The sequence below is a fragment of the Salvelinus namaycush genome, chromosome 20 (genome assembly GCF_016432855.1).
Source record: "Salvelinus namaycush isolate Seneca chromosome 20, SaNama_1.0, whole genome shotgun sequence".
In the NCBI taxonomy this organism is placed as follows: Eukaryota; Metazoa; Chordata; class Actinopteri; order Salmoniformes; family Salmonidae; genus Salvelinus; species Salvelinus namaycush.
The window spans coordinates 8,624,149-8,642,758 of NC_052326.1; the positions used below are offsets into that span (position 1 = coordinate 8,624,149).

Genomic DNA, 18,610 nt, shown 5'->3' on the forward strand with positions numbered 1-18,610 from the left:
AGTTTTTCTAGGTGGCTCCCATTTTGGCTGTAGTGTTTCCAAGCGCTTGGAAGAGAGCACGCTTTTTAGTATTTTTCTCCGGTAAAGACAATAACGATTCTCCATCTTAGATTTGATCGTTTATTTACGTATTAGGGTACCTAAGGTTTGATTATAAACATTGTTTAACTTGTTTGGAAAAGTTTATTAGTAACCTTTGGGAATCATTTTGTATGCATTTTGATGGAGGGAAACTGGGTGGATTATTGACTGAAGCGTGCCAGCTAAACTGAGTTTTTATGGATATAAAGAAGGACATTATCGAACAAAAGGACCATTTGTGATGTAACTGGGACCTTTTGGAGTGCCAACAGAAGAAGATCATCAAAGGTAAGGCATTTATTATATCGCTATTTCTGACTTTCGTGGCGCACCTGCCTGGTTGAAATATGTTTTTCATGCTTTTGTATGTGGGGCGCTGTCCTCAGATAATCGCCTGGTGTGCTTTCGCCGTAAAGCCTTTTTGAAATCTGACACAGTGGCTGGATTAACAAGAAGTTAAGCTTTATTTTGATGTATTACACTTGTGATTTTGTGAAAGTTAAATATTTATAATTCTGTAGTTTGAATTTCGTGCTCTGCAATTTCACCAGATGTTTTAACAAGTGGTGTAACATGAAAAAATGGCCATCTGGGAACCATAACCCTAACCCTATAAAAGGTGTGTAACAATTTAACCTTTATTTTTTATTATTTTTTCCCGCCGATATGAAACCTAGCTACAGTTCACTTAGCTAGCTATCTATAACCCTATAAAAGGTGTGTAACAATTTAACCTTTATTTTTTATTATTTTTTCCTGCCGATATGAAACCTAGCTACAGTTCTCTTAGCTAGCTATCTAGCTATCTAGCTAGCTAGATTAGGTGAACTCTGATGGTGGGAGTAAGCATATCAGGTCCTTATGCTTCCTAAACCATACAGCAAGCAATGCGTGATAATGTTCAGACCAAGTGTTGCGACTCTCAACAAAACACCCCCCTACAGAGGATGTCTTCGTCCAATGACTCTTATGTGTAATGTAATGGAACTGAGAGTCATGATCAAGGGCTAGGGGAAAGTTAGCTAACGCTAGCTTACTCCCACCATCAGAGTTCACCTTAGCTAGATAGATAGCTAGCTAAGTGGACTGTATCTAGGTTTCTAGAAAATAACATACAAATTGGTAGCTATATTTTAAAGACTAGCTAGTTACTGACTATTGAACACTTTTTGTCAAACTACTTTGTTCCCCTGCCTGTTTATTGATGTATTGTTGACTGAAAGTTGGCAAGATAAATGCCCCTCCTATTTTCACTGCAAATAGGTTGTGCTGTTTTCATATAATTTGGCTTGTGCACATTTACATGAGTGTTTCAATAGCTAGTTAGCTAAGTTACTGACTGACTAAGTTAATTATTTTGTTTTTGTTGCATTTCAGGTGTAGTGGCATTGCTGACAGGCCAGCATGCTGACAGGCCAGGGTCCATATTCACAAAGAATCTCAGAGTAGGAATAATGATTTTAGGATCCGTTTTGCCTTCACACTGAGTACAATTATATTGACAAGGGGGAGGTTATCCTTGATCACTATCCCTACTCTGAGACACTTTGTGAATATAGGCCCTGGAAGAAAGCTGTGGCTCAATACCTAGCACAGCAGTCGTTTCACCGCAGGACCCTAGAGCAGTGGTAGGTAACCCTATTCGTGGAGTGCCGCAGGTACTTCAGGATTTTGTTCCAACTAGGTATCAAACAGTTCGCTTGAACATTTGCTACTTTGCGGAATGGTTTGTACTGAATGACACATTTTCCCAAAACAGACTTTTAGACATGTTTGCTAGGTTTGGAGGATGTGCTGGGGTGTGGCTTGAAGCAATGAGTGACATATTTAAAGGTCAGCGGTGTATTTGAGCGCACAACCCGACTCCTCTCTGTTTTTCAACTGGTCATTCAGTACAGCAATGTTTCCGTTCAATTGAACGTTCTGTTAGGTTTTTATGTACTGAACGCAACCCTGCCAAACTGAGCTAATTGATCAGTTCAGTGATTGCCTAAATTCAACACACCTGGTCTTCCAGATCGATTAAATCAAAAACATGAGGTTGCCTACCCCTGCCTTAGCGGTATTACAGTCAATGCGTATGAACTGAATATTGTATTTGAATTTCCATATATCAATGAAATTAACAAAATGGTTGAATTGGCATTGAGGGGTATACGACCTCAGTCACTGGCTTCATCAATAAGTGCATCGACGACGACGTCCCCACAGTGAACGTACGTACATATCCCAACCAGATCCATGGATTACAGGCAACACCCTTAATCGAGCTAAAGGCTAGAGCTGCCGCTTTCAAGTAGCGGGACACTAATCCGGACCCTTATAAGAAATCCTGCTACGCCCTCAGACGAACCATCAAACAGGCAAAGCGTCAATACAGGATTAAGAATGAATCCTACTACACCGGCTGAATGAATCCTACTGATCCTACTACATGCGCGGACCAACTGGCAAGTGTCTTCACTGACATTTTCAACCTCTCCCTGACCGAGTCTGTAATACCTACATGTTTCAAGCAGACCACCATAGTCCCTGTGCCCAAGGAAGCGAAGGTAACCTGCCTAAATGATTACCGTGCTTTGAAAGGCTGGTCATGGCTCACATCAACACCATCATCCCGGAAACCCTAGACCCACTCCAATTCGCATACTGCCCCAACAGATCCACTGACGACGTAATCGCACTCCACACTGCCCTTTCCCACCTGGACAAAAGGAACACCTATGTGAGAATGTTGTTCAGTGACTACAGCTCAGCGTTCAACACCATAGTGCCCACAAAGCTCATCACTAAGCTAAGAACCATGGGACTAAACACCTCCCTCTAAAACTGGATCCTGGACTTCCTGACGGGCCACCCCCAGGTGGTAAGGGTAGGCAACAACAAATCTGCCACGTTGATCCTCAACTCTGAAGCCCCTCAGGGGTGCGTGCTTAGTCCCGTCATGTACTCCCTGTTCACCCATGACTGTGTGGCCAAACATGACTCCAACACCATCTTAAGTTTGCTGACGACACAACAGTAGTAGGTCTGATCACCGACAACGATGAGACAGCCTATAGGGAGAGGTCAGAGACCTGGCAGTGTGGTGCCAGGGCAACAACCTCTCCCTCAATGTGAGCAAGACAAAGGAGCTGATCGTGGACTACAGGAAAAGGCGGGCCGAACAAGCACCCATTAACATCGACGGGGATGTATTGGAGTGGGTCGAGAGTTTCAAGTTCCTTGGCGTCTATCATAGTCCAAACACACCAAGACAGTCGTGAAGAGGGCACGACAACACCTTTTCCCCCTCAGGAGACTGAGAAGATTTGGCATGGGTCCCCAGATCCTCAAACAGTTCTACAGCTGCACCATCGAGAGCATCCTGACCGGCTGCATTACCGCCTGGTATGGCAACTACTCAGCATCTGACCGTAAGGCACCACAGAGGGTAGTGTGTACGGCCCAGTACATCATTGGGGCCAAGCTTCCTGCAATCCAGGCCCTAACTAGGTGGTGTCAGAGGAAGGCCCAAAAAATGGTAAAGTCATAGACTGTTCTCTCTGCTACCGCACGGCAAGTGGTACTGGAGCGCCAAGTCCAGAACCAACAGCTTTTACCCCCAAGCCATAAGACTGCTGAACAATTAATCAAATGGCCACCCGTACTATTTACATTGACGCCCCCCTCCATTTGTTTTTACACTGCTGCTACGCGCTGTCTATGAGCTATGCATAGTCACTTTACCCATACCTACTTGTACAAATTACCTTGGCTAACCGGTACCCCTGCACATTGACTCGGTACCGGTACCCCATGTACATAGCCTTGTTATTGTTATTTTCTTGTATACTTTTTATAATTTTTTGCTTTAGTGTCTTCAGTCAATATTTTCTTCACTCTTTCTTGAACTGCGTTGTTGGTTCAGGGCTTGTAAGTAAGCATTTCACTGTAACCTGTTGTGTTCGCCACATGTGACAAATAACATTGGATTTGATTTGATTTTGATTTGAATACAGCTAAAAAAAATAACAACGATTTAGAACTCTCCTTCTCTTCAACCCTTCAGAGATAAACTACCACCTGCTCTCACCAACCCCGTCACACAATGAATGGGAATAGGAAGGAATACTCTGATAGGCTAGGAGCTTAATGGAAGGGTGGGAAATAGAAAATGAACTGCTGAGCTAGAGGCTCCAAATAAGTGGAGTGATTAAACTTAAGTGTGGCCTTTTAGACTGTGGTAAGGAGGGTGCATTCGGCCATTTTGGGTGGCATTTAGTCTCTGAAGCAGTGCTATTATGGGGCACAGTGGTCATCCATTTCAGGCACAGCGTGGTGGTATTGACCATAGGCACTCAGGAAGAAAGGCAGGGGGCGACCCAAACCCAGAGCAACACGTATAGTACGGCGGAATAGTGAGGTTTTGCGTGTGTGTGTTTCCAGTTTTATTAGTCACATGTACAATGTACAAGTACAGTGAAATGCTTAACTTGCAAGCCCTACCCAACAGTACAGTATTCAATATCAAAATAGTATAACGAATAAGAAAAGAATAATACAAATTTAAACAGGAGAAATAGAAAATAAGAGAAAGAAAAAAATATGAATGTAAGCTATGTACAGGGTCAGTGGCAGTACCACATATACAATGTACAGGATACTGGAGTATTTGAGGTAGACACCTTATATACTGTACATAGGCAGAAATGAGGAGAAAGTGACTGGTAGCAGGATAAATAATAATAATAGTAAACAGTGTGGCAGCAGTATAAATGGTGCGTGGCGGTGAGTGACTGTGTATAAGTGTAAGTGTGTGGGTGTTAATGTGTGTGTGTGTGTGTGTGCGTGTGTGCAAGAGTGTCAGTGTAGGGCGGCAGGTAGCTTAGCGGTTAACAGAGTTGGGCCAGTAACTGAAAAGTGGCTGGTTTGAATCTCCAAGATTCAAATCTGTTGATTTGCCCTTGACCCTAATTGCTCCTGTAATTTACTCTGGATTACAGTTTAAACAATTTAAATGTAGGCCTGATGGGTGGATATACATGTAAACAGGACTGAAAAGTGACTGAGAGCAGGAATATATATATATGTAATATATGTAATAATAATATAATATAATATAATATAAAATATATATATATATATAATAATATATAATATATATATATATATATATATTAATATATATATATATATATATATATATATATATATATATATATTTTTTTTTTTTTTTTTTTTTTTTTTACTTTTACCCCTTTTTCTCCCCAATTCCATGGTATCCAATTGGTAGTTACAGTCTTTCTCATCCTGCAACTCCCATACGGACTTGTGAGAGGCGAAGGTCGAGAGCAATGCGTCTTCCAAAACACGACCCAACCAAGCGGCATTGCTTCTTGGCACAATGCCCGCTTAACCCGGAAATCAGCCACACCAATATGTCGGAGGAAACGCCGTACACCTGGCGGCCGTATCAGCGTGCATGCACCCGTCCCGCTACAGGAATCTCTAGAGCGCGATGGGACAACGACATCCCTGCCGGCCAAACCCTCCACTAACCCAGACGACGCTGGGCCAATTGTGTGCCGCCCCATGTGTCTCCCGGATGCGGCCGGCTGCGACAGAGCCTGTACTCAAACCAGGATCTCTAGTGGCTCTGCTAGCAACTGCGATGCAGTGCCTTAGATCACTGCGCCACTCGGGAGGCGGCCTTAAAGGTGTTGACCCGTTTAAAAATCTTACATCAGCCTCGGAGAGAGAGATCACCCATTCCTCCGGATCAGCGGGGGCCCTCATGCAGGGATCTGTGTTGTTATCGAAGCATTCAAAAAATGCTGGTAGAGAGGCATCGTTGTGCAGATCATGGCAGATCGTGGCTAGGTAGTCAGAGCCGGTATAGCAGGATTCCACCATGTTCTGATATTGCCCTTTTGCCTGTTTGATGGCTTTGTGGAGGTCGTAACGGGACTTCTTGTATGCGTTTGTGTCATCAGCCGTAGCCTCAGGGTTGGCTGTGATAGCCCTGTGAGTGGTAGCTCGTTCCTTTAACTTAACCTGTTGAGGACAGAGGGCGCTGTTTTCACTTTGGGGGAAAATCGTGCCCAATTTAAACGGCCTCGTACTCAATTCTTGCTCGTACAATATGCATATTATTATTACTATTGGATAGAAAACACTCTCTAGTTTCTAAAACCGTTTGAATTATATCTGTGAGTAAAACAGAACTCATTTTGCAGCAAACTTCCTGACAGGAAGTGGAAAATCTGAAATCGATGCTCTGTTCTAGGGCCTGCCTATAAATGTCCTTGATATTTATTAGTATACATGCACTTCATACGTCTTCCACTAGATGTCGACAGGCAGTGAGAGAAAAAATGGAGTGTATAACTTGATCTGGGGTCGAATAAAAGCTCTTTGTATGACGTGTCACCAGTTTCCTGTTTTCTGGAGCGCGCGCGAAGGGACCTGGTATTGCCTTCTGAAAAGCTGTCGTTATAGACGACTAATATCTCCGGCTTTGATTTTATTTGATAAATGTGACAATATCATCGTAAAGTATGTTTTTTCAATATAGTTTTATTAGATTATTGAAATTTATTCGGGACGTTAGGCGTGTTGCGTTGTGTGCCTTTGTTCAGGAAGGAGAGCTTCGCGCTACTTTGCTAGCTTTCCGTGCTAATTGACTGGAGAAGAGGACATTCTAAAACCAAACAACGATTGTTCTGGACAAAGGACCCCTTGTACAACATTCTGATGGAAGATCATCAAAAGTAGGACCCATTTTATGATGCTATTTCATATATCTGTCGAACATGTTGTACTAGTAGTTTGCGCCCAGATTTTGGGCACGCTCTCGCTATAACTAAGCTGGATGTCGTAATGAAGTTATTTTTAGAATTCTAACACGGCGATTGCATTAAGAACTAGTGTATCTATCATTTCATATACAACATGTATTTTCTAGTAACGTTTATGAATAGTTATTTGGTCAGAATAGTTGAGTGTCATAAAAATATCCGCACATTCTGGGAAAAAGATGCTACGTTAGCACAATGTATAACCACTGATTTCAGCTCTAAATATGCACATTTTCGAACAAAACATAAGTGTATGTATAACCTGATATAGGACTGTCATCTGATGAAGGTTTATGAAGGTTAGTGAAAATTAATATCTTTTGCTGGTTTATTCCCTATCGCTAACGTGCCTATTGCTATCGCTAACGTGCCTTGATGAATGAATGCGGTAGTGTGGTAGGCTATTGTAGTAAGCTAATATAATGCTATATTGTGTTTTCGCTGTAAAACACTTAAAAAATCGGAAATATTGGCTGGATTCACAAGATGTTTGTCTTTAATTTGCTGTACACCATCGATTTTTCAGAAATGTTTTATGATGAGTATTTAGGTATTTGACGTTGGTGTCTGTAATTACTCTGGCTGCTTCGGTCCTATTTGTGACGGTAGCTGTGATGGTAGCTGCAATGTAAAACTGATTTATACCTCAAATATGCACATTTTTCGAACAAAACATAGATTTATTGTATAACATGTTATAAGACTGTCATCTGATGAAGTTGTTTCTTGGTTAGTTTGGTTGGTTCTTGGTTAGTTAGGTTGGCTTTGTGCATGCTACCTGTGCTGTGAAAAATGTCTGTCCTTTTTTGTATTTGGTGGTGAGCTAACATAAATATATGTGGTGTTTTCGCTGTAAAACATTTTAAAAATCGGACATGTTGACTGGATTCACAAGATGTGTATCTTTCATTTGCTGTATTGGACTTGTTAATGTGTGAAAGTTAAATATTTCTCAAAAATATTTTTTGAATTTTGCGCTCTGCCTTTTCAGTGGAATGTGGGAGGAGTTCCGCTAGCGGAACCCCGGTGCCAGACAGGTTAACGCGCACCTCAGTGTTCATCCAGGGCTTTTGAACGCTAAAGCAGTAAATCTTCACTGTGGGGATGACGTCGGCGATGCATTTGTTGATGACGGAGGTGGTTAGCTCGTCGATGCTATCGGCGGAGTCCCAGTCAGCACTAGCAAAGCAGTCCTGCAGCATAGCTTCTGGTTCGGTAGGCCCTTCTTCTACAGAGCACGTCACAGGTACTCCCTGTTTGAGCTTTTGTTTGTGGGTTGAGTAACGGTGGTCTTTATCGCCCCTAGTGGCGCACCACATTCACACACACACACACACACAGCCTTTAGAATCCCTTACCATTAGACGCAGTGAAATCGATGGCCACAGTGAAATTGATCTGGGTCCTGAAAGGAGGATATAGAAGAGAGAGTGAAAAATCAACAAGAGAAGTACAGGTAACCACACCTACAAGACAAACTCCATTACACACCACCAGATAAATATACGCAAAGCACAAACTAAAGATTTTTTTCTCTGGACACACACACAGACACACACACGTGCACAAGCACACGCATGCACACACACAGACACACAGAATGTAAATTTAATACATGGGAATTGTTGCTAATTGCATTGTAGTCACGATCATATTTAAGTGACCCTGGTAATTAATTCACTCTATATCAGTGTGTGTGTGTGTGTGTGTGTGTGTGTGTGTGTGTGTGTGTGTGTGTGTGTGTGTGTGTGTGTGTGTGTGTGTGTGTGTGTGTGTGTGTGTGTGTGTGTGTGTGTGTGTGTGTGTGTGTGTGGACTGAAAATTCTTATTCTTATTCCCTTTAGGAAGAGGAGCAGGGGCGAGAGGTGCATGACATCCTCACATTGAGCTGAATAACAAGCAATTAGACTGCTGGAGCACTTAAGAGAAACATAACCATAATCCAATTTTCCGACTGATGAAATGCTCTTTAGCCGCAACGCTAATGTATGAGTGAGAATGAACTCCAGACAACCTCGTTAGAGATCAATCCAGAAAGAAAACAACAATAAGAAAGAGTCAAATATATAATATTCATATTTCGGGATCGAGGGAGGGATGGAAAGAGGGATGGAGAGATTTGGGATTTTATTTGGATCCCTATTAGCTGTTGCAAAAGCAGCAGCTACTCTCCCTGGGGTCCACACAAAACATGAAACAAGAACAGACAAGAACAGCTCAAGGACAGAGCTACATACATTTAAAATAAATATAGAAATGAAAAAGGTGCTATGCTGACAAAACACTTAGGAGAAACATATTACTTTACATAGACATCCAAGTTATTTAAGTCAGATAGGGGAGGTGTTGTTTTATTCGTTTTTTAAGCTGATTTTGTTGTTTGATTGAGAAATTTGAGATAGAAGGGCATTTCACGTAACCATGGGTCTATACAATATTGTGTGTTGCCTTAAATTTGTTTAGAATTGGGGACTGTGAAGAGACCAATGGTAGCATGTCTGGTGGGGTATGTACGTCTGTCAGAACTGTATGTTATATTATTCAAGATGTGATAAAACCAGAGCCGGCTCAGGACTTGTTTGGTCGAATGTGGTGTTAAAAAAGCAGGGCATCTCTCTATCACAGACAGACCTCTTCCCATCTTTACAACATTTGAACCAATATGTCTTGACTATGACCATTTACAATCTAATGTAACACCAAGACGTTTAGTTTCCTTAACTTCATCAACAGCCACATCATTCATTACCAGATTCAGCTGAGGTCTAAAACTTAGGGAATGATTTGTACTAAATACAATGCTTTTAGTTTTAGATACTGTATGTTCAGGTCTAGTTAATTACTAGCAACCCATTCCAAAACTGACTGCAACTCTTTGTTTAGGGTTGCAGTGATTTTACTAGATGTGGTTGCTGACGTGTATAATCTTGAAACATCAGCGTACATAGACACGCATGCTTTGTTTAAGGCTAGTGGTAGATCGTTGCAAAAAATAGAGACCAAGACAGCTGCCTTGTGGAATACCACACTTTACATATTTTACATTAGAGAACTTTCCAGCAGCTTTTTCTTGCAGTTAATGACCAAAAGCGCCCCTTTGGCCTCATGAGTGGAATGTTATTAATAAAGATTTTATTTTTTTTAGGACTAAAATCCAGTATTTCTATGTCGAATATTTTTTTTATATTTCAGTCTTCTGTGATGTATATAAAGTACAATATTGGGATGCAAACTCAAAATTGAATACCTTTCAACTCTACATTTGACATGCTACTGGTGTCTTCTTTTTTAAGCCCATAACCATGTGTGTGAGGTGTATACTTTTGTTTCAAATTAGATTTGTTTAAGACTACCAAGAATCACTCTGTGTGACCCTGATTTAGTCCACTGCGGTAAAAGGTTAAAGAAGACCCTAGATAGCTCTTAACCCATGATATTGTAGAGAATGTAAAACCATAACACATACGTTTTTCCAAAAACAGATTATGGTCAATAATATCAAAGGCTGCAATAAAATCTAACAGTACAACTCCCACCATATTCTTATTAAACATTTCTTTCAACCAATCATCAGTCATTTGTGTCAGTGCAGTACATGTTGAGTGCCCGTCTCTATAACCATGCTGAAAGTATGTTATTAATTTGTTCACAGAAAAATAGCATTGTATCTGGTCAAAACAATTTCCCCCCCAAAGATTTGGTAAGAGCCGACAGGAAGCTGATAGGTAGGCTGTTAGATCTAGTAAAAGGGTACTTGACCATTCTTGGGTATCGGAATGACTGTAGCTTACCTCCAGGTCTGAAGACAAACACTTTTCTTCAGGCTCAGATTAAAGATATGAAAAACAGGAGTGGCAATATAGTCCAATACCATCCTCAGTAGCTTTCCATCTGTTGTCAATATCAGGTGGTTTCTCATTATTGATGGACAGCAATAATTTCCCACCTCTCCCACACTAACTTTACAGAATTCTAAATTACAATGTGTTTCTTTCATTATTTGGTATTTTATGTATAAATATGATGGCTCACAGTTTGTTGTTTAAAACAATTGACAATATCAAAAGGTTTTGTGATGAATGAGCTTTCTGATTCAATGAAGTTGAATTGGTCATTCTGCCCACAATTTAACTTAATGTGCTCAAAATTTTATTGAATTTACTAGTTTCATAATACAATTTATTGTTCTTTTTGTTCAGTTTAGTCACATATATTTTAAATTGACAGTAAGTCTGCCAAGCAGCTGTGCAGCCAGACTTATTAGCCACTCCTTTGCTTCATCTCTCTCAACCATAAAATGTTTCAATTCCTCATCCATCCACAGAGCCTTAACAGTTCTAACAGTCGGTTTCTTAAAAGGTGCATGCTTCTCAATAACTGGAAGAAAACATTTCATAAATGCAACAAGTTCAGCATGGATCCTCGTTACACACATCAGACCAACAAATACTTTTGACATCTTCAACATAGGAATCATTACAAAAATGTTTTGTATGATCTCATATACACTATTTTAGGCCCAGGCCTTTGGAACTTTGGCTTTTCTGGATATAGCCACTATATTATGGTCCCTACGTGGTCACTACAGAGTTAGAAATGGAGGGAGGAGAGATGTGATGGTCAAACCTCTAGGATCCAGGTATTCATTAATAGTTATGAGGAGCCGAGCTCCCCTGACAACACCTTCCCTGGGCAAACCAGACTGAATACTGAGCTCAGCATTGCTTAATTTTTCTTATCAGTCTGGTTAACCAGGCAAGATTTGTCAGATCTCCCTCCCTCCCCAGCTGTGTGTGTGTGTGTGTGGCCATGTGTGTGAGAATAGGTAAAGGTCAGTGTGTGTAATCAGAGTGAGAGAAAGGAGGTAGCAGGGGAGCTCCTCTCAGTCTCTTTTCATAAAAGTGACCCCGTGTCCAATAAGTACTCTGACATTGGTTCTGACAGAGAACCTATGTCCAGTAAGAAGCTCTGGAATTGGGGTTAACATAGAGATCTACACCCTTTCTTCCTGCCTGACTGACTAACTGTACATACAACCTTGCCTTCCATTCTTCAGTCTGTATTCTCTGTAATATACAATACATTTGCATTCAGTGCTACCATTCCTTGGAGTGTTCTCTTTACGACGTAGAGAGGTAGCCCGGGTGCTGTGTGTGTGGGTGTGTTCCTAAGTACTGTTTGAGGTGTTTTCAAACTATTCCCAGTAGTTGCACTAGACTGGCTGCTTCTGCTGCAATTTCTTCTTTTGATTGGAGCTGGCACTTAATCAATTTACTGTCAGCATCTCCTTCGCACACAACACCCACTACCAATACCCTAGATCACTCCGCAGTTCACAGGCTCACTTGCTTACGCACAAACTTTTTGCTGTTGTATTTTCCTCTTTATTGAAATAGAATGTCACGAATGAAAGGGTTGCGGCAAGGGGGAAGATAAATACACACATGAAGGCACAGGCGGGGTGTGCCTTGCCCCATGCCGCAAGGGGCAATGTGTGGTCCCAAGTCAGCCGCGCTACCACTCGACTCTGGACGATATTTCAAAATGAATTGTAAAACCCATTTCTGACACATTGCCCTGCCCAGTCAGTATAGATCCAGGTCAATATTCAATGCACTTTTCTCTATCTATAGTCCTTCCTTTCAGTCGCCCTGAATTTAACCCAACCTTTTTTCCCTTCGCCCATTCCTTCCCAGTCATCTCGTATCTCAAAACGTTTCTCCTCTCTGTCAAGATGTGGCTGATGTAGTTTAAATCATTTCCCTCCTAAGAGGGCCCATAAACCATAACCAGAAAGTGAGAGATATAGGGCCATTTATCCTCTCACCTCATTACCCCCCTGTCCTTTATTGTGATCCTGAATGGAACGGGCCATTGCAGTCGATGTGAATGAATGAATGAGAGAACATATGTTTCCCATGCCAATAAAGCCCTTTGAATTGTATTGAGAGAAAGGGAGAGAGAGAGAGAGAGAGAGAGAGAGAGAGAGAGAGAGAGAGAGAGAGAGAGAGAGAGAGAGAGAGAGATAACCTTTTTATGAAGTTAAGGGCTTTTTATCCCAAGTGTCTGCGTTGGCTTGATGGTCCTAAACGGTCCCTGATGGTCCTAAGTGGTTTCTAGAGGATTGGTCATAGCCAGGGGGAACATCCTGATATATCTGATGAAAGCCTCAATAAGTCTCATTTTCATCAGCTGAATATCTTTTCATAGATAGTTGGTTTTTCCTAGACCCATCCTGTTTTTCGTCCTTGCATTTGTCTCAACTTTCATTCCCCAGAGAATAGAGGTCAGGTAATGTTTGATATTGTAGAGTAGAAGTGTCATTATTCTTGTTAGAGCCCTCCAGCTGGGGGGGCTACCGACTGTCAACACACCAAAGCTAAAGGGTGTCAGTGAGCTCTGTCACAGTTGTCAAATCTGCTACATCTGAAAAGCCCTGAAACCTCTGAAATGTCACCTCTCTCCTTGTGACGGATGTTGTGATCAAAGCATTGTCCTTGATGACTTGAAGGGACACTTCACCACCATAATAAAGTCGATACCGCCAGAGTGTGTAGCCATCTGTTATTTAGAAACTGGGCTGTTTAGATATGGGATTTATGCCAGGCTGTGTATTGCTATAAGGATATTATTTGTGGGTTATTAATATCTATTTACTGTACATATGTATGTACGTACAGTATATATGGCCTAGAATGTATGTCTTAAAGAAAGGAAATCATTAATGCATGGAATAATTCCTGTCAGGGATAAGCGCTGAGAGATGTACGATGCTGTGGATGTGCATAAAAGTACACTACATAACCAAAAGTATGTGGACACCTGCTCGTCGAACATCGGATTTCAAAATCATGGGCATTCATATGGAGTTGTTCCCCCCCTTTGCTGCTATAACAGCCTCCACTCTTCTGGGAAGGCTTTCCACTGGATGTTGGAACATTGCTTCGGGGACTTGCTTCCATTCAGCCACAAGAGCATTAGTGAGGTCGGGCACTGATGTTGGGTGATTAGGTCTGGCTCGCAGTCGGCGTTCCAATTCATCCCAAAGGTGTGTGATTGGGTTGAGGTTAGGGCTCTGTGCAGGCCAGTCAAGTTCTTCCACACCGATCTCGACAAACCATTTCTGTATGGACCTCGCTTTGTGCACGGGAGCATTGTCATGCTGAAACAGGAAAGGGCCTTCCCAAAACTGTTGCCACAAAGTTGGAAGCACAAATTGTCTAGAGTCATTATACGCTGTAGTGTTAAGATTTCCCTTCACTCGAACTAATGGGCCTGAACCATGAAAAACAGCCTCAGACCATTATACCTCCTCCACCAAACTTTACAGTTGGCACTATGCATTCGGGCAGGTAGCGTTCTCCTGGCATCCGCCAAACCCAGATTTGTCTGTCGGACTGTGTAATTCAACACTCCAGAGAACGCGTTTCCACTGCTCCAGAGTCCAATGGCGGAGAGTTTTACACCACCAGCCGATGCTTGGCATTGTGCATGGTGATCTTAGGCTTGTGTGCGGCTGCTCATCCATGGAAACCCATTTCATGAAGCTCCCAACTAATAGTTATTGTGCTGACGTTGAGTCCAGGGGCAGTTTGGAACTCGGTAGTGAGTGTTGCAGCCGAGGACAGACGATGTATATGCACAATGCGCTTCAGCATTCGGTGGTCCTGTTCTGTGAGTTTGTGAGGCCTACCACTTCACGGCTGAGCCATTGTTGTTCCTAGACGTTTCCACTTCACAATAACAGCACTTACATTTGACCAGGGCAGCTCTAGCAGGGCAGTAATTTGACAAACTAACTGGAAAGGTGGCATCCTATGACGGTGCCACATTGAAAGTCACTGAACTCTTCAGTAAGGCCATTCTACTGCCAATGTTTGTCTATGGAGATTGCAAGGCTGTGTGCTCGATTGCATAATCAATTAAAATGTTATTGGTCACATACATATGGTTAGCAGATGTTAAGACGAGTGTAGCGAAACGCATGTATACACCTGTCAGCAACGGGTGTGGCTGAAATAGCCGAATCCACACATTTGAAGAGGTGTCCACATACTTTTGTTTAAATTGTGTATATCACAGAGTGTGGGGTGTGTATGTGTTTGTGTTGTATGTGGTGTGTGTGTTCCCTTCTCCTCCCACTCACCCTCCCTTGATGTAATCCAGGAAGGTGCACTCTGATTCCACTGAAAAGGAGAGGAGGGTCACCTGGGAGAGAAAGCACAAACAGAAACATGAGACCTCAGTACCCATTCACATCCAGACCTCTCAATACACACACACGCACGCACACGCACATACGCACGCACGCACACACTCCCTAGTCCCCACATAGACCAGCAGCATATGTTGACTCAGACGGAGCCACGCTACCCAATAGCCCATCACCCTCCTCATCCTGAAACAAGACGTGGGATGTGGCGGGGTGCAACCTACTCTCATCACAGACACATACTGTAGATGATTGATGAGTTCATTACTACACTCTCTGAAACCACGGGGGAGAGGGAAGAAAGAGGGGAAGCGAGAGACAGATAGATAGAACAACATTAAGCGAGAGAGAGGATGGGATGCGTATGTACAGCTCCATCTGGGTTTATGAGGGGGAGAGAGAGAGAGAGAGAGAGACAGAGAGACAGAGAGAGAGACAGAGAGAGAGAGAGAGAGAGAGAGAGAGAGAGAGAGAGAGAGAGAGAGAGAGAGAGAGAGAGAGAGAGAGAGAGAGCGCAGATGGGAACGTGGGATCTGGGCCCTGTAATCAGTCTTCGTAGCGAGCCAATATCACATTAGCCGCCGCGTGCTACGAGATGCTAACTCCACTACTCCCACTCTCTGATCTCTCCTGGGGTGTGAGGGGAGACTTTCATATTCTTCCTTCCATCCTTTCTTTCTTTATTCCTTTCTTCCTCTCTTCCGTCTCCTTCCTCCCACGTTTCTCTGCTGTTGTCATTGTTCAAGAACCTCTCTCACCCTCGCTTGTTCGATCGCTTAGCTAACTTTACTTTACCTACTCACCCCTCCTCCCTCGACAGCCTCCCTCCATCTGTCAATGTTACGAAACAATGTACAGTACACTAGCTAGTTAGCTGGCTCTAAGAACTCACCGCTCTGCTCTGCGTGTTTCTCTGACAGAGATGGGCACTATTGTCTAATGTCTTTAGACAGCTGAAGCGGACAGACATGTGTGTTCTTCATCTTTCACTTTCACAAGTTTTAATTAGCAGGAAGGCGAGAGAAGAGGAGATACCAGTTAATGAGCAAAACCTGCGTTGACAATCACCGTCTATGGTTGGTAGTGCTGCTCCTTTCAACAGAGCCCAGATAACCATCAGAGAAAACCATCATAATTACCAGAAGAAGAAAGTGCAGAGGAGGCGAGTGAGGAGTGAGGGAGAGAGAAAGGGGGAGGGATGGATGGATAGTAGCCGAAGGATGACAGCGACGCTCATAATGTCTAGGCTATAATCACCGTTCCAGAGTTCCCATATTTCTTTTTCTTCATTTTCTTTTTGATATTCACCACCTAAGAGAAGAAACGAAATGACCAAATTAGAGAGGAAAGAATACGCAATTATGTTACGTTAAAGAGAGATTTATGTGATGGTGGACATGGAGGGAATTCTCCTCAGAGCAGGGGGCTTTTAGGAAGGGAAAAAAACAAGTAATTATGTAAGAAAGGAGGCAGCGATGAGAAGTGTAGTACCATACATCTCCTGTAGGGGAAAGGCTGTTTCTCTGAAAGAGAGAGAGAGGGTGTGATACAGGTTTCATGTTCCATTAGTCAACTGTCAAATGTATACGTACTGTATTTTTCCAAGAAGCCTCTTTGTCTAATTCTCTCAATCTATTTTCTCTATCTCTCTGCTCCCCCCTTCCTCTCTCTCTCTCCTATCTCTTTTCCCCATCTTTCTCTCTCTCTCTCTCTCTCTCTCTCTCTCTCTCTCTCTCCTATCTCTTTTCCCCATCTTTCTCTCTCTCTCTCTCTCTCTCTCTCTCTCTCTCTCCTATATCTTTTCCCCATCATCTTTCTCTCTCTCTCTCTCTCTCCCAATCTCCCTCTCACACCTCTCTTTCCCCATCTCTCTCCTCTCCCTCTCCCCCTCTCTCTTTCCCCATCTCTCTCTCTCTCCCCCCTCTCTCTCTCCTCACATATACACACCCGTTCCCTCTCCCTCTCTGCTTCCCTTTCTTTCTTTCTCTCTCTCTCCCTCTCTCTCTCTCTCTCCACCCCCCCCTCCCTGCATCCCCCGCCCCACCCTCTCTCTCCGTCTGTTCCCTGTCCATCTCTGTTCCTCCCTAATTAAGTTCTGTAACCAACATAATGAGAGGGTGTGTAGGAGGGAGGGACACCATAGAGGCATTCTAATGGATAGAAGCATTACCTAGGTTCAAATACTATTTGAAATCATTTAAAATACTTTAGCTGGGTTTGATTGGGCTTGCCTGGCACAATGGAACCAATAGAATAATTGCAAAAGTCAAAACCCCGCCCATCTGGCACTCCAGGCAGACTAGAGGAAAAGTTTGAAGTATTTAAAAGGATTTCAAAAGTATTTGAACCCAGGTCTGACTGATGGAAGGCAGGACTGGAAGATAGGGCTGGAGAGAGGGCCAGATCCACACTATTGACAGGCTGGATGTGGGAGGAAGACTGATGGTAGGGAACTGACTGTGGGTGCATGAACAAACAGAGGAGAGGCACACATGCTGCATGTCTAATGGAGGTGTAGTGGAGATGGTTCGGTGAACCATACTTGAGTGATGTGTAACCGTGACTGAGAACTGAGGACTCGCATTAGCTCCCCATTGCAAGGAGCAAGATGTTTTATCCAGAAGTAGGTTTACTGTAATCTGAGTCTGGGAAACTAGCCCTAGATTACATCAAACCACAGATCCAAGACAACATTAGTCCTTTTACAATTAGGGAGAGAGAGTGATGAGCAGAAGATTCACTGGAGGTTTCGGTGCCAAAGTAAGAATCAAAGTCGAAAGAAAAATCCCTCTTTCGTTTGTGCTTCCAAAGACAAAAGCTGCCTGGTCTCATTAAGGTCCCCTGTAGCGCCAAGGGGCCTGGAAGTGACAGACAGTGACAGGCCCTAATCTAATCTAGGGAAGACAATCTGGTTGACACGCAGACAGCAAAGAGACCTGCTGATGCTGAAACTAAAGGACCTTTCTGTCACTGTTCCTGTCCCACTGCCAGGTAATACTAATGGTGAACACCATGTACAGAAGCAAGGTGATGTCTAAAAGATGGGCCGGCGAGTGTGTGTGTGTGTGTGTGTGTGTGCCCTGTGTCAGCAAATCTCTATGTTTACATTGCCAAAGCAAGTGAAATAGATCATAAACAAAGGTGAAATAAACTATCGGAAATGAACAGTGAACCTTAAACTCACAAAAGTTTCAGAAGAATAGGGATATTTCAAATGTTATATTATGTACAGTATTATAACAATGCGCAAATAGTTGAAGTACAGAGGGGGAAATAAATGTACATAAATATGGGTTGTATATACAATGGTGTTTGTGCTTCACTAGATATGTTTTAGATTTCTTTGTGGGTCTGCGTAATCTGAGGGAAAGAAACTCAGCAAAAAAAGAAACGTCCCTTTTTCAGGACCCTGTCTTCCAAAGATAATTCGTAAAAATCTAAATAACTTCACAGATCATTGTAAATGGTTTAAACACTG

The 18,610-nt window shown here is 42.7% G+C and overlaps 1 protein-coding gene across 1 annotated transcript in view; it reads right to left on the reverse strand.

Moving 5' to 3' along the window:
- Nucleotides 1-18,610, reverse strand: part of cpne5b (copine Vb) — a 199,917-nt gene that overhangs the window by 20,979 nt on the left and 160,328 nt on the right. Inside the window, exons 12-14 of the mRNA XM_039016716.1 lie at nucleotides 16,390-16,443; nucleotides 15,067-15,128; nucleotides 8,279-8,325 (exon numbers count right to left, since the gene is read on the reverse strand). Of these exons, the coding sequence (XP_038872644.1) occupies nucleotides 8,279-8,325; nucleotides 15,067-15,128; nucleotides 16,390-16,443 (163 nt within the window). The remainder of the gene's footprint in view (nucleotides 1-8,278; nucleotides 8,326-15,066; nucleotides 15,129-16,389; nucleotides 16,444-18,610) is intronic.